The sequence below is a fragment of the Papilio polytes genome, unplaced genomic scaffold, assembly GCF_000836215.1.
Source record: "Papilio polytes unplaced genomic scaffold, Ppol_1.0 DF823510.1, whole genome shotgun sequence".
NCBI classification, from domain to species: Eukaryota; Metazoa; Arthropoda; class Insecta; order Lepidoptera; family Papilionidae; genus Papilio; species Papilio polytes.
In genome coordinates this window covers 2662147-2674912 of record NW_013525694.1, presented here as the reverse complement: position 1 = coordinate 2674912, position 12766 = coordinate 2662147, and the positions used below count along the sequence as shown (strand labels likewise).

General features: G+C 33.5%; 4 protein-coding genes across 4 annotated transcripts in view; all 4 read right to left on the bottom strand.

Annotated features, from left to right (window-relative positions):
• Positions 1–1439, bottom strand: part of LOC106104545 (lipase 3-like) — a 1894-nt gene extending 455 nt beyond the window's left edge. Inside the window, exons 1-5 of the mRNA XM_013284622.1 lie at positions 1432–1439; positions 1013–1163; positions 649–853; positions 195–565; positions 7–97 (exon numbers count right to left, since the gene is read on the bottom strand). Coding sequence (XP_013140076.1) covers positions 7–97; positions 195–565; positions 649–853; positions 1013–1163; positions 1432–1439 — 826 coding nt within the window. The remainder of the gene's footprint in view (positions 1–6; positions 98–194; positions 566–648; positions 854–1012; positions 1164–1431) is intronic.
• A 1156-nt stretch (positions 1440–2595) lies between these two features.
• Positions 2596–6070, bottom strand: LOC106104543 (lipase 3-like). Its single transcript, XM_013284621.1, is given in 6 exon segments — positions 2596–3024; positions 3264–3422; positions 3659–4020; positions 4515–4719; positions 4972–5178; positions 5997–6070. Coding segments are annotated over 5 exon segments (1308 nt in total). The 5' UTR covers positions 5125–5178; positions 5997–6070.
• Positions 6071–6553: 483 nt separating this feature from the next.
• Positions 6554–8808, bottom strand: LOC106104542 (lipase 1-like). Its single transcript, XM_013284620.1, has 5 exons — positions 8659–8808; positions 8118–8322; positions 7521–7882; positions 7190–7348; positions 6554–6931 (listed from the first exon to the last, which is right to left on the bottom strand). Exons 1-5 carry the CDS (start codon positions 8806–8808, stop codon positions 6554–6556), a joined length of 1254 nt encoding a protein of 417 aa, XP_013140074.1.
• A 1150-nt stretch (positions 8809–9958) lies between these two features.
• Positions 9959–12080, bottom strand: LOC106104576 (lipase 3-like). Its single transcript, XM_013284652.1, has 5 exons — positions 11860–12080; positions 11457–11661; positions 10936–11306; positions 10714–10872; positions 9959–10449 (listed from the first exon to the last, which is right to left on the bottom strand). The coding sequence occupies exons 1-5, from the start codon at positions 12013–12015 to the stop codon at positions 10069–10071; spliced, it is 1272 nt and encodes a 423-aa protein (XP_013140106.1). The 5' UTR covers positions 12016–12080; the 3' UTR covers positions 9959–10068.
• Between the last annotated feature and the right edge of the window lie 686 nt (positions 12081–12766).

Below are 12766 nucleotides of genomic sequence, written 5' to 3'. Positions count from 1 at the left end.
GCGTTGTCGCTTCATCCTTGCATAGCGTTTCGCCGACCCACGTCGCTATTGCATTGTCGGACAAAAACTCTCCTGTACCAATGATAGACAAGAGATACTGTAATAAGAAGATTGTAAATCCATTACAAAACCGAACATATCGAAAAACAACAAAAACATTTAGAAGGCAAATAATACGAGTAGTAATGTATTACCTCTATCTTGTTAACATGCGGTGATATTGCGTTCAACAAAGGACTCTTATTATGCGCCATGTACGCAACAGGACCAAAAGCGTGCATCGACACTATTTTTTCATTGTACTGAGGACGAAGAGAGCCCATAACAAAGAATACTGTCGTTCCTTGAGAATGGCCAACGTAATGCAGTTTCTTCTGTCCCGTGTGAGCCAGCGCATAATCTATCATTGCTGGCAAGTCTATATTACCGATTTCGTCCCAAGAAAAATGCCAAAAAGATTTATTAATTATAGAATCGGGATTCAATCGAACGTGCCTTCGGGAGTACGTGTTGCCGCGGGCGTTCCCCATCCATACGTCGAATCCGGCCTCAGCCAGAAGATAACCTAGAACCACATTTTTGTGAGAGCACATAAAAAAATGAAAAAAAAGCATGTTTAGAGAGATTATGTAACAATTTTTTATTTACCAAATCCGCAACCAGGTCCCATAATGACCCAATCGGCAGAAGATGTTAATAATCCATGCATCAAAAATATGACAGGTTTCTTTGGATCACGAACATTGTTGTGATCTCGGCCGTGCGGTATGCGGTGCATCTGTAGAATGTATCCATCTGAAGTCGTCACGTTATGTACTTCCAATGGATATCTGTACTTCCGGATGAGTTGAGTCTTTAAAAACAAAACAAAAAAATACAATTTTTCATCGAATAATTACCATACATAATATATGTAATTTAGTACAAATGACATCTTTTACCTCCTTTTTCTCTATATTGGATATACCCTGTGGTGTATCTGTGGAAAATTATGGATTAAAAAATCACTTACCACATCCAATCTGGCGTCCTCAAATACATTATCTGAAATTCTTGTTCTGAAACTGCTGCTTCTGACTAACTTCTCCACATCGTCTGCATGTGGGGACCTCCCTGACGCTAAACTCACCACAAACAAAACAAACGTTATAATCAACATATTGCTGCAAAAATGAAAGTCTAAAAAAATAATAATGTCTTTTATAGATATGATAAACATCATTTTTGAGATATATATCAATATTATCATAAACAGATTTCAATCATCGATTTATTTTGTGAGAATTAGCAACAAATATAGTACAATCCGTTCACAGGGAATAGAAATCTTAAACGACTATACATTTTCTTGTTACCTTCAGAAATATAAAGAAAATTAACATTTCCGTGAAAAATTCATTAGAAAATTATTTAGATAGCACTAAAGATTACCTTTCCATAATCCTAAATTTTAATAATTAATTAGCCACTTCAAAACTGACTGAAATTAATTTCATAACCTAAAATTGAATTTATAAAAGCGCTGTCAAATCCGATATTAGGCTTATTAGATATTCATATCTAAATGGGCAGTCTTGAATCGAGATAATTAATGTTCAAATCTGTGACTATAACAGTAAGAATATCCTTATGTTAATGGTGACATCAATTAAGAAACATCGACAAACCGAAATAATTTCTAGTTGCATTCTGACATTTTTGTCTACCCTTATCTTACTTTTTAATCGTTTTTCTTTTCTGCTTCACCAATTTCTTATTTAATGGAAGTTAGGATTTCAATTTCGTTAGAACTTTGTTATTTTTGCATTATTCATTCGAAATCACACATCTTTTCCAATTTTGGTAACAGCATTATCTTTGTAACACTATCCTTTCTCTATGAGGATTATATTAAAATCTATCTTTCGAGTAAAATTTGACATGCTTCTCAAAAACATCAAAAATATTCACACTGTTGACTCGTCGTAACACAATACGTGTGGCAAAAGCAATTGAACAAAGGGATAGCACAATTTTATTATGAATCATATCAGATTGTAACAATCTTAATTGAACTATCTAATATATTTGAGTATTATCATAACGGAAAACTTTAATTTATGTATTTCTTTATCTTATAAAGTAATAATCGTTTACGTAGGAGATTGATTAAACGATATGATAGATTCGTTTTAACGAATGTATTGACACAGAACAAAATAATACTAGCATAAGGGTTTTAATATATTTACGTGTTTAAATATACTCGTAACTAAGATACTTTTGGACGAATTCTATAACCTACTATAGATAACTACATCTTTATATCTAAGATGGAATTAGTTGTTGTTTATTGCGTACTGTGTATTTTTATAGCTTTTTGTAACATGCAGTAAAGATTTCAACACAATATCTTTTATTTATTAATTTGATAATCTTCCCTTACAATTTAATTTTAATTTAAACTTATGTTTCTTTTTGTAGTCGATAATAAAATAACTAATTACAAAAAATATTGCCAATTTTATTATAAAAGATAACAATCACGTTTACAACATAACTATTATAGTAATTACTTTAAAAGTACATAAACAAGTTAAATGTAAAGTATTTGGTTTAATTTTTGTAATACTCGGCAAGATACGGTTTACGCATGAAATTATCCTGATCGCCAACGAAACGCATCAACCGTAAAACAACATCATACAACAATGTTTTTGCATTAATTCCCCAAACAAAATCAAAATGATTGAACGAAGGTAGAAGCAGCATCATTTTGTTTCTACTCCCCAATTCCTTGTAAAGGCGATTGACATCTGGAATCGCTGCCAAACGATCGATATTAGAATAATGTAAAAATACAGGAACCAATATGTTTGATAAATCGTATTTGGGCGGATGTCGAGTGCCGTATACCACGAGGTTCTTCAATGGGCCATGGTTGTATCGACGGAATTCTTTAGTTGAGACGCCTTGTTCGTAATGTATGAACTGTCTAACGGATGAACCGGCTGGTGTGTGACCGAAATATACTGGCATCATTGTCTGTAAAGATTCATACAAAATGTTATTATCTATAGATGTATTAGCTCGATTAGAGCAAGTTAGAAAAAGGAGTTTACAAACCTTTTACAAGTCCTAGATCATTTAAATTGCAAACAAGTATTTAATCAAATTTGCAGCTATATTTTGATAGGCGATTTTAGCAGAAGATTGAATTAATAGAATGAATCATTATAAATGTAAACAAAGTCGTAACACTCCTAAAACTCAAATGTACTCACAGTATTAAGTTGGTCATCGCTCCATCCTCCTATATAAAATAATATGTTGCTGCAGACCACTTGTGTGATGGCTTGGTCCTTACAGAAAGATTCTCCAGCCCACTTCAGATATAAATTATTAGGCATTATTTCTCCAACACCAAGAAGGACTGACAGAATCTGAAAAAATAACAAAAACCGTAAGGTCTTCTTTTTGTCCTTGATTTTAAAAGGAGCCTTAGTGAGGGAAGCAGTAACAACGGCTATTGCGTAAGCAGACATAATGGTATAGAAAATGATGACACAATACGAGTATATTTAACTTTCTCGAACATATACAAATACAAACATGCTTTTATTATTTTTGTGAAAGAATAGCACATTAGATTCTTCTAGTGCTTATATTCTTATATTACCTTCATACTGTTGTCAAACGAGGCAATTGCTGTTAATAAGGGGCTTTCATTATGAGCCATATACGCAACGGGAGAAAACGCGTGCATGGATTCAATTTTATAGTTGTACTCGGGGTGCAGAGAACACATAACGAAGAAAACTGTCGTGCCTTGAGAATGACCGACGTAATAAATTTTCTATCTTCCCGTATGATCTAAAACGTAGTCTATCATTGTTGGTAAGTCTATATCTCCAATTTCGTCCCAGGAAAACTCCCAGAATTCAGTATCATCAGGATTCATACTAATATGTCTTCGTGAATAATAATTTCCACGGGCGTTACCCATCCATACATCAAATCCTTCTTCGGCGAGAATGTAACCTGGAAAACATATTTTTTTTTATTTATTTTTACAGGGGGCTTTGTCGCGAAGCGACGATAACGCCCCATAAATCTTAAACAAACAAAACTTAATTAACTGATTGTTTTCTTAAAACAGATGTCGGCCAACTTAAACACCATCTCGGCCTCGTCCGTAGACGGGTAAGCCAGGATAGTGTTTAAGTGACCGACATTACATCCATAAAAAACATATTTAGACAGTAATAAACATTTTTGGATTAAGTGGCAATACCAAAAAGGATATAATTTTACTAATATTTTAAATGCAAAAGTTTAGATGTATGAATGTTTGTTGGAGTTTATAGCCTAAACGGCTGAACGGATTACGATGAAATTTGGTGTAGATGTAGGGGATAGTCTGGAAGAGCACTAATCACCTTTGTTTATTTTAATTTCACGCGGATGGAGTCGCGGGTTAAAGCTAGTTAATATGTAATTTGTATATTTGTTATTATAAAAAGTAGTTTAGTTACCAAAGGCACTGCCAGGTCCCGTCATGACCCAATCGGCTGAAGAACATAACATCCCATGCATTAGAAACACCACGGGTCTCTTTGGGTCAGGAACTTTGTTCTGATCTCGGCCGTGTGGAATGCGGTGCATTTGCAAAATGTATCCATCTGGAGTCGTTACATCGTGCACTTCCAATGGATATTTGTATTTTCGGATCAGTCCAGGCTAGATAATTAATTTATCCATACTAATATTATAAAGAGGAAAGATTTACATTTAGATTTTTACATATTGAAATAAGTCAATTTCTCAAAAATAACACGATTTCAAAAATTTTTGCATCCTTAAAAAGCTATGTAACTGGTGAACATAGGATGTTTACAATTTTTTTATTCTACGTGAATAGAGTCGGCGAAAATGTTAGTCATTAATATTTTGGTGCTGAAGAACACATTATAAAATTAACATATGATTTACCACGTCCAATTTAGCATCTTCCAATGTGTTATCCGGAAAGAAATAATCGAAGCTCCCACTTCTAATCAACTCATCGATATAGTCCGCATGTGGAGACCTTCCGGATACAACAGACATGCTCATAATCAACACTAGTAATATTCTGCCGGACATTTCTGCAGTCAAGTGATCACAAAGTTGACGGAATAAAGTTTTTATTATTCATCACTGAAATAATTTTACATCAGTTTCTGTTTCTATAAAAAATGTAGGTATTAAGATTTTGATATTTTTACTATAACAACCATGTCTCTACAAATTACACGAAATTCTATTAACTACGAGCAAGTAGTAATTTTCGAAATTTATGCGAACATCACGAGCTTGATTCAGTTAACATTGAATTAGCACTAACGCAAAAATTGTCGTGACTATTTACATTAAAAAAGTCGTAATAATTATATTAACTGAATTAATCTCCTTGGAAAGACATGGACGAAACATTTAGCGGTCACCATTTATCTATTTTATGTTAAAAAGAGAAAAGATTTGCATTTTTGGATTTTTGTATGTATTCGATTCACGTAATAACTAATATACTAATACACGTACTATACTGGGCCAATTTTGAAATTCTTTCACCATTAGTAAGGTATCTGTAACATGGGCTACATTTTTTTCTATTATTATTTAGTCACGCGGACGAAGTCGCGAGCAACACCTATCATAAACGTTTATATCTTTTTATATATACATATTTATGAAAAACTAGCTGTCGCCCGCGACACCGTCCGTGTCGAATTAAGAAACAAAAATAAGTAGTCAAAGTGTTCTCTAAAACTATCCTCTATATCTGTACCAAATTACATTGAGCAATTTAGGCTACAAACTCTAACAAACATCCATCCATTCATCTAAACTTTCGCATTTATAATTATGATTAGTATGATAGAGCAACTCTAACGCCATCTATAACTTAACTGTACACTCATCATATGCCCAGATCCAACTATATCTTTACATAGCTCCTCATTTAATAGGTTTACCTCAGTTCTCGCAAGATGGCGTATTTGTTTAGCATTTCTAAAATAATTTTCATATTTATGCATCGAGAAATTCTATAATTTGCAACAAATCTTAAAAAAGCACTGGTTTTCAAAATGTTTCATGAGCCAAGAACAAAAATGTCTACTAAAAAATTATTGACAGACAAACAGAAAATTGTTTCTGGTACGTCAAACGATTCTTTTCCTTAGCATTACCATAAAGTAATCGAAATAGGAATAAATCTTGCTAATATTACGAGTATAAACGCTAAAGTCTAGATGTATGGATGTTTGTTGGCGTTTGTAGCCTGAAATTTCATCGAGATCCGTACAACAGTCTCGATGAAATTTGGCATAGATATAGTGCATATATTCTTGTAGAACACAAAGACTTTAGTATTTTTTTTTAATTCTATGCGGACGGCGTCGTGGGCTGTAGACGTAGCTAATATAAAATAAAAAGTCTTCCAAACATTTATAAACAATAATTTAATAAATAATTCACTTATATCTTAAGATGCAATGGTTACGTAAATATCAGTCGTTTTATAAAATAACTAGTCTACGACTTCCATCAATTGTATGACAGTATCGTACAATAATGGTTTTACATTTATACCCCAAAGATAATCTAAATGACCGAATGAAGGCAAAGGTAAGAGTACTTTACTTTCACTACCCAATTCTTCATACAAACGATAGACGTCTTTACTTTGAGACAAAGGATCGTTGTCGGAATAATAGAAGAATATAGGTACAACGACATTAGACAAATCGTATTTAGGCGGACTCCTACGACCGTACAATCTTAAGTTCTTAACAAAGCCGTGGTTATAACGTCTGAATTCTTTTGTAGCGATACTTTGACCGTAATGAGCAAACTGTTTAACTGATGAACCAGCAGGAGTGTGCCCGAAAATAACTGGCATCATTGTCTGAAAAGAATAATTTTTTTTTATTAGTAAATGCATAATTCCTCAAGAACATATTATATTGAATCAGTTATTTTCCTAATTAAAATATTAAGTGACATTAAATCAAAATGTTCATAGCTGTCTTTTAAAAATTAAAGGAAGGACTCTGGACTTGAACGTCTTAGTTTCGAATCCATTTGCCTAAACTCTACCACTTAACAAAATATTAAGCTTGATTAAAATACTGAAGATAATTTAGTATTGAAAATGAATACATACGGTATTAAGATGTGCATCATTCCATCCACCAATAGAGAACAAAATATTGCTGCAAATTTCCTGGGTAACCGCGCGATCTTTGCAGAATATCTGTCCGGCCCATGTCAGCAATAAAGTATTTGGCATTATTTCACCAATACCGATGAGAGACGCTAGAATCTGAAGTGAGATCATTAGAAATTTCAAAATCTTCTTCCACTAATTAGATTTCCTAACGAAAGCATCGAAGATAAAGAATTAAGTTCAGAGTTAATAAAGAAATGTGGAAAAAAAGGCATACATATTATTTGACATTTTACAAAAAAAAAATATTAAATTAGTGCATATTTACCTTGATGCTGTTTGCAAACGGAGATATAGCATTTAATACAGGACTTTCATTATACGCCATAAACGCAACTGGAGAAAACGCGTGCATGGAAATTATTTTGTCATTGTATTTCGGCTGAAGAGAGCACATGACAAAGAAGGCTGTCGTACCCTGAGAATGCCCTATGTAGTGAATTTTCTCATTCCCTGTTACTGCTAAAGCATGATCTATCATTGTTGGAAGGTCAATATTGCCAATTTCATCCCAAGAAAAGTCCCAGAAATCTGTATTATCGGGATTCAATTTAACATGATTGCGTGAATAATAATTTCCACGAGCGTTACCCATCCATACATCAAATCCTTCTTCAGCGAGAATGTAACCTTCAAAATAAACGGTAATAAATAAAAACATATTAGTATATTATAGACAAATAGGTTTTAAATACTTTATCTCAATGCTACGGTTCCATGGGAAAATCCAAGATTGTACGATGTTAGTAAATGAAATTGAGGATGTACATGATGAGAATGAAATGTATTTATTACAAGAGGTTCAGAGTCAAAAGGAATCTAGTAAAAGAAAAGTAAGGAATTTGGTATTTAAGTTTATATTTACCAAAGGCACTGCCAGGCCCTGATATAATCCAATCAGCCGATGAACAAAGTAAGCCATGCATCAAGAACACAATGGGTCTCTTTGAACTGGGCACATTGTTCTGATCTAGACCGTGTGGTATGCGGTGCATTTGCAGAATATATCCATCTTGAGTTGTCACCTCGTGCACTTCCAGTGGATATTTGTATTTTAGAATAAGTTCAGGCTAAAAATTTAAGAAACACTTTAACATGAAGACTGACTACGTTACGTTACAATCTTGCTAACCTTACTAATATTATGAATGCGAAAGTTTAGATGGATGAATGAATGGATGAATGTTTTTAGAGTTTGTAGTCTAAACGGCTGGTAGATGAAATTTGGCATAGGTGTAACCCGTAGGCTGGAAGAACACATAGGCTACTAATTTTTGTTTTTTCTAAATACATAGCGGAAGAAGTCGCGGACGAAAGCTAGTTATAAATACAGCAATGTGTTATTTAACAATAGTTTTGACTTTTCTTGTGACTTATCTTTATAAGTAAATTTTAAAGTCACTTACTACGTCCAATTTAGCATCTTCCTTTATATTGTCTGAAAATCGTTCACCAAACGTCTCAGTCCTGAGAATCTCTTCAATATACTCAGATTGCGGTGATCTTCCAGACACTAAAGCCAGTCCAGCAAATAACAACAATATTCTACCGGACATGTCGGTAGCCAAAAAAAAAACAACCAAGATCAAATAACTAACGTATGTTTTATATTCTTTAGTATTAAGATACCAAATAATTTAATCCCCACAAATCTTATCTTAATATAAAATAAACGATATATTGAACCATATTTGAATATAGTTAGGCACCCGGAAAAATAAATCAAGATAAATCCTTTATTTTTCCGGGTTATAATGTTTTGTTTATTTGTATAACTAATCCTTGTTTATTAAATAACATATATCCGTGATTACAAACATAAGTTTAATACCAAATCGGTGGAGTGCAATAAGTTGTGTTTGTATTCTACTGGACACCCCGTCTTTGTGGGTTCGAATGCCGGCAAAAAACAAGATTTGCCAGTAATAAAAGTATAAATAAATCGTTTCCAATAACCGCCTAAACGTTGTAGATCTTTACATCAGAAAGACGGATTTTTAAACATAATAATGAGAACTAAACATTTATGAGTTGTTCTTGTTCTTCTATTTACAAAATATTAATATTCTTGTCTATGTTTTCTCAAAATGAATGAAAAGTATGACAATGTTTCTTTGTATGCGTTTCAAAGATGGACACTATCATCATTACTCCGCATGTTGAGAATAGACCCCCGTGATTTAAAGAACATCTGAATAGACGTCATCAACTGATACCAAATCTTTGTATTATCTTTAAATCTGATATCAACACTAAATCAATTAGGTATTTGCTACTTGTTTTTGTTATAACTATTCAACGACCGCTTACGAAGAAACAGATAAGTTTCATAGTGATATCATTGAAAAATAATTTGATAGAAAAGTGATAACGATTGGAGGCCTAATTAGTTTCTTTCCTTTCCCACCATTTTATTTTACGGGAGGATGGGAAGAGAAAGTAGTTGTAGTAATTCAGGTGGCCGCTCGCTCATTTGCCTTGTAATATAAAAAGATAACTGTTATAGTAGTTGGCAAACAATCCATCCTTCTGAATTGGTCAAAATAGCGAAGTGACCGCTGCCCATTGTAATTAGCATTTGCAGATACATATTAAACGATTAACTAATGGTTTGTACACATTTTGAAGCTTCAGAACGATTAAAAAAAACAACGTAATGATGTATATTAAAATAATGTAATAAACACACATTCGGTTACTAAATAACATTATTTAATATTTTGGTCCATGATATTTGACATTACATTTATTTTCTCACGAATCTAGCGAATACAGTACACGAGCATTTTCTTCTTCTTTGTAATTCCATATTAAAATTATACACGAATAGATCGCATAATTTTAATAACGCCGTCAAACAACAATTCCTTTGCATCTATTCCCCATATGAAATCTAAATGATTGAATAAAGGTAAGGGTACAAGCATTTTGGTACTCGCTCCCAGCTCATTATGAAGACGATCAACATCTTCGACTTGAGACAGTGGGTCGTTGTACGTGTAGTGTAAAAATACGGGAGCTTTAATATTGCCCAAATCATATTTCGGTGGTCTCATGTTGCCGTAAACACGTAAATTAGTCATCCAGCCATGATCGTAGCGGCGGAACTCTTTACCAGCGATACTTTGTCCGTAGTGAACGAACTGTCTTACTGCAGCACCGGCGGGGGCGTGGCCTAGTATTACCGGTAACATTGTCTATAAAAAGAAATGATTAGATAGTAATATAAGAAAAATTGTCTTCTGTTTTGTCTATGAACTATATCTTTAAAAAAGTAGAGGAATATGTAAGCAGGCTGAAGAGCATTGACGAATCCAAGCAGACTTAAGGTAACTAACTCTAATCTTATCAATAAACATTTTATATGGCACTACCTTGTTCTGGTTTAAAACTTTATCACAGAAGGTTCAAGCCAAGTTCATAAGTCTTATGACACGTCTAATTATCAAGCTAATACTCACAGCATTGTGTTGCGCTTCATTCCATCCTCCAATCAGAAACAATATGTTACTACAGATCGCCTGCGTCACCACTTCATCCCTGCACATAGCTTGGCCGGCCCAAGTCATTATTAAATTATTTGGCATAAATTCACCTATGCCAATAAGAGAAGCAAGATCCTAAAACATAGACTATGATAAGAGAAAGCCAACGTTCTGTCTCTCATTAATACGATTTCTTACCTCGATTCTGTTAGCAAATGGTGAAATTGCGGTTAACAAAGGACTCTTGTTATGCGCCATGTACGCAACGGGACCAAAAGCATGCATAGATAATATTTTGTTGTTAAACTCAGGCCGAAGTGAACCCATGACGAAGAATGCAGTCGTGCCTTGAGAATGACCAACGTAATGAAGTTTTTTTTGTCCCGTGTGATTTAAAGCATAATCTATCATTGCTGGTAAGTCAAGATTTCCAATCTCGTCCCAGGAGAATTCCCAGAAAGCGTTGCTGAATATAGAGTTGGGATTTAAACGGACGTGTCTACGGGAATAGTAGTTACCGCGGGCGTTGCCCATCCAAACGTCGAATCCATATTCCGCTAGGATATAACCTACAAAATAAGGAATCGGTTAATCCTTGCGAAATGTAAAATAACAATTAAACTCGCCTCAACAGTTTTATCTTCCTATTTAATTTAACACAATCGAAATCACCATGATCTAGGTCCTACATATCAAAGAAAAAAATTACATGTAATTACCAAAAGCATTGCCAGGCCCCATAACAATCCAATCAGCGGAGGAACTGAGCAATCCATGCATTAGAAATACTACAGGTTTCTTCATCCCCGGCACATTGTTCTGGTCTCGGCCGTGAGGAATACGGTGCATTCGTAGAATATATCCATCTGAAGTCGTCACCTCGTGTACTTCCAATGGATATCTGTATTTTCGGACGAGTTCTGGCTAGAAAAATTAAAAATTCCATTTTCAAATTTAAAAATTTGAAACCGTATGCTGTCGGTAAATAGCTCAATAGTTATGTAATCAAATTATAACTAATGCCGTTTCCTTTTGTAATAACAGATTGTACTTATTGCTTTTCTTAAACCAAAGGAGATTAAATTTAAAATGTAAAGCATTTATCGACATAAATATACTCACGACATCCAATCTGGCGTCTTCTAATAAATTATCCGAAAATCGTGGACCAAAACTCTCATTTTGGACCAATTCCTCAATGTAGTCGGCATTTGGAGCCCTCCCAGCTGAAGCTAGAGTCACCCCGATGAAAAACACAAATAGCTTTCTTTGCCACATATCGTCAATTAAAAAAAACAAGAGTTATCAGGTCTTTTATATAAGAGTACATCATTTACGATAGCCAATTTTTATCATCAATGTCGATCTTCAGTACCAGAAAAGTAATGATAATTTTTAAATTGTACCTTATTTAATTCTACATAAGGTTAACTATTTTTCTGATCATTATCATAAATTCATTTCTTTATCTTATTATAATAAAGTTATGTTAAGACTCTTAACTTTAGCTAAAATCAAAGTCAGGTGTTTATGTAAAAATTACGACGTTAAAACAAATATACAACTGTATATATCTTATATGTCTTCTAATTTCTTTCGTTTCATATATTTTATAACATCATTCATGATATCAATCTTAAAAAAATACTATACTAAAATCGGCCATTTATATAGAAGATATTAAGATAGAATTGAAGTAGGAGTAAAATTAAAGGCTTCAAAATTTTAGCAGTACTACAACAGTAACTGTCTTGTGAAATCACATTAGATACTATTCCTCGTTTTCTTTATTTAGAAGAGGAAATATTTTGTTCTTAGTTTTACTTAAATGATTTGCAATCCTGAATGGGATTAGTGCATAATTTTTGCGTGGATATTCAAAAGTGTGGAACAAAACAATTGCACTTTGTCATATTACCAATCTTCTAATCTGTTAACTTTGTCCCCATAGATCTTAAGAATTAAGTTAAGTCCAAAAGTTCAAGCATTTATGATGAAAACTGTAGTGAATACACACAAATAAAAAATG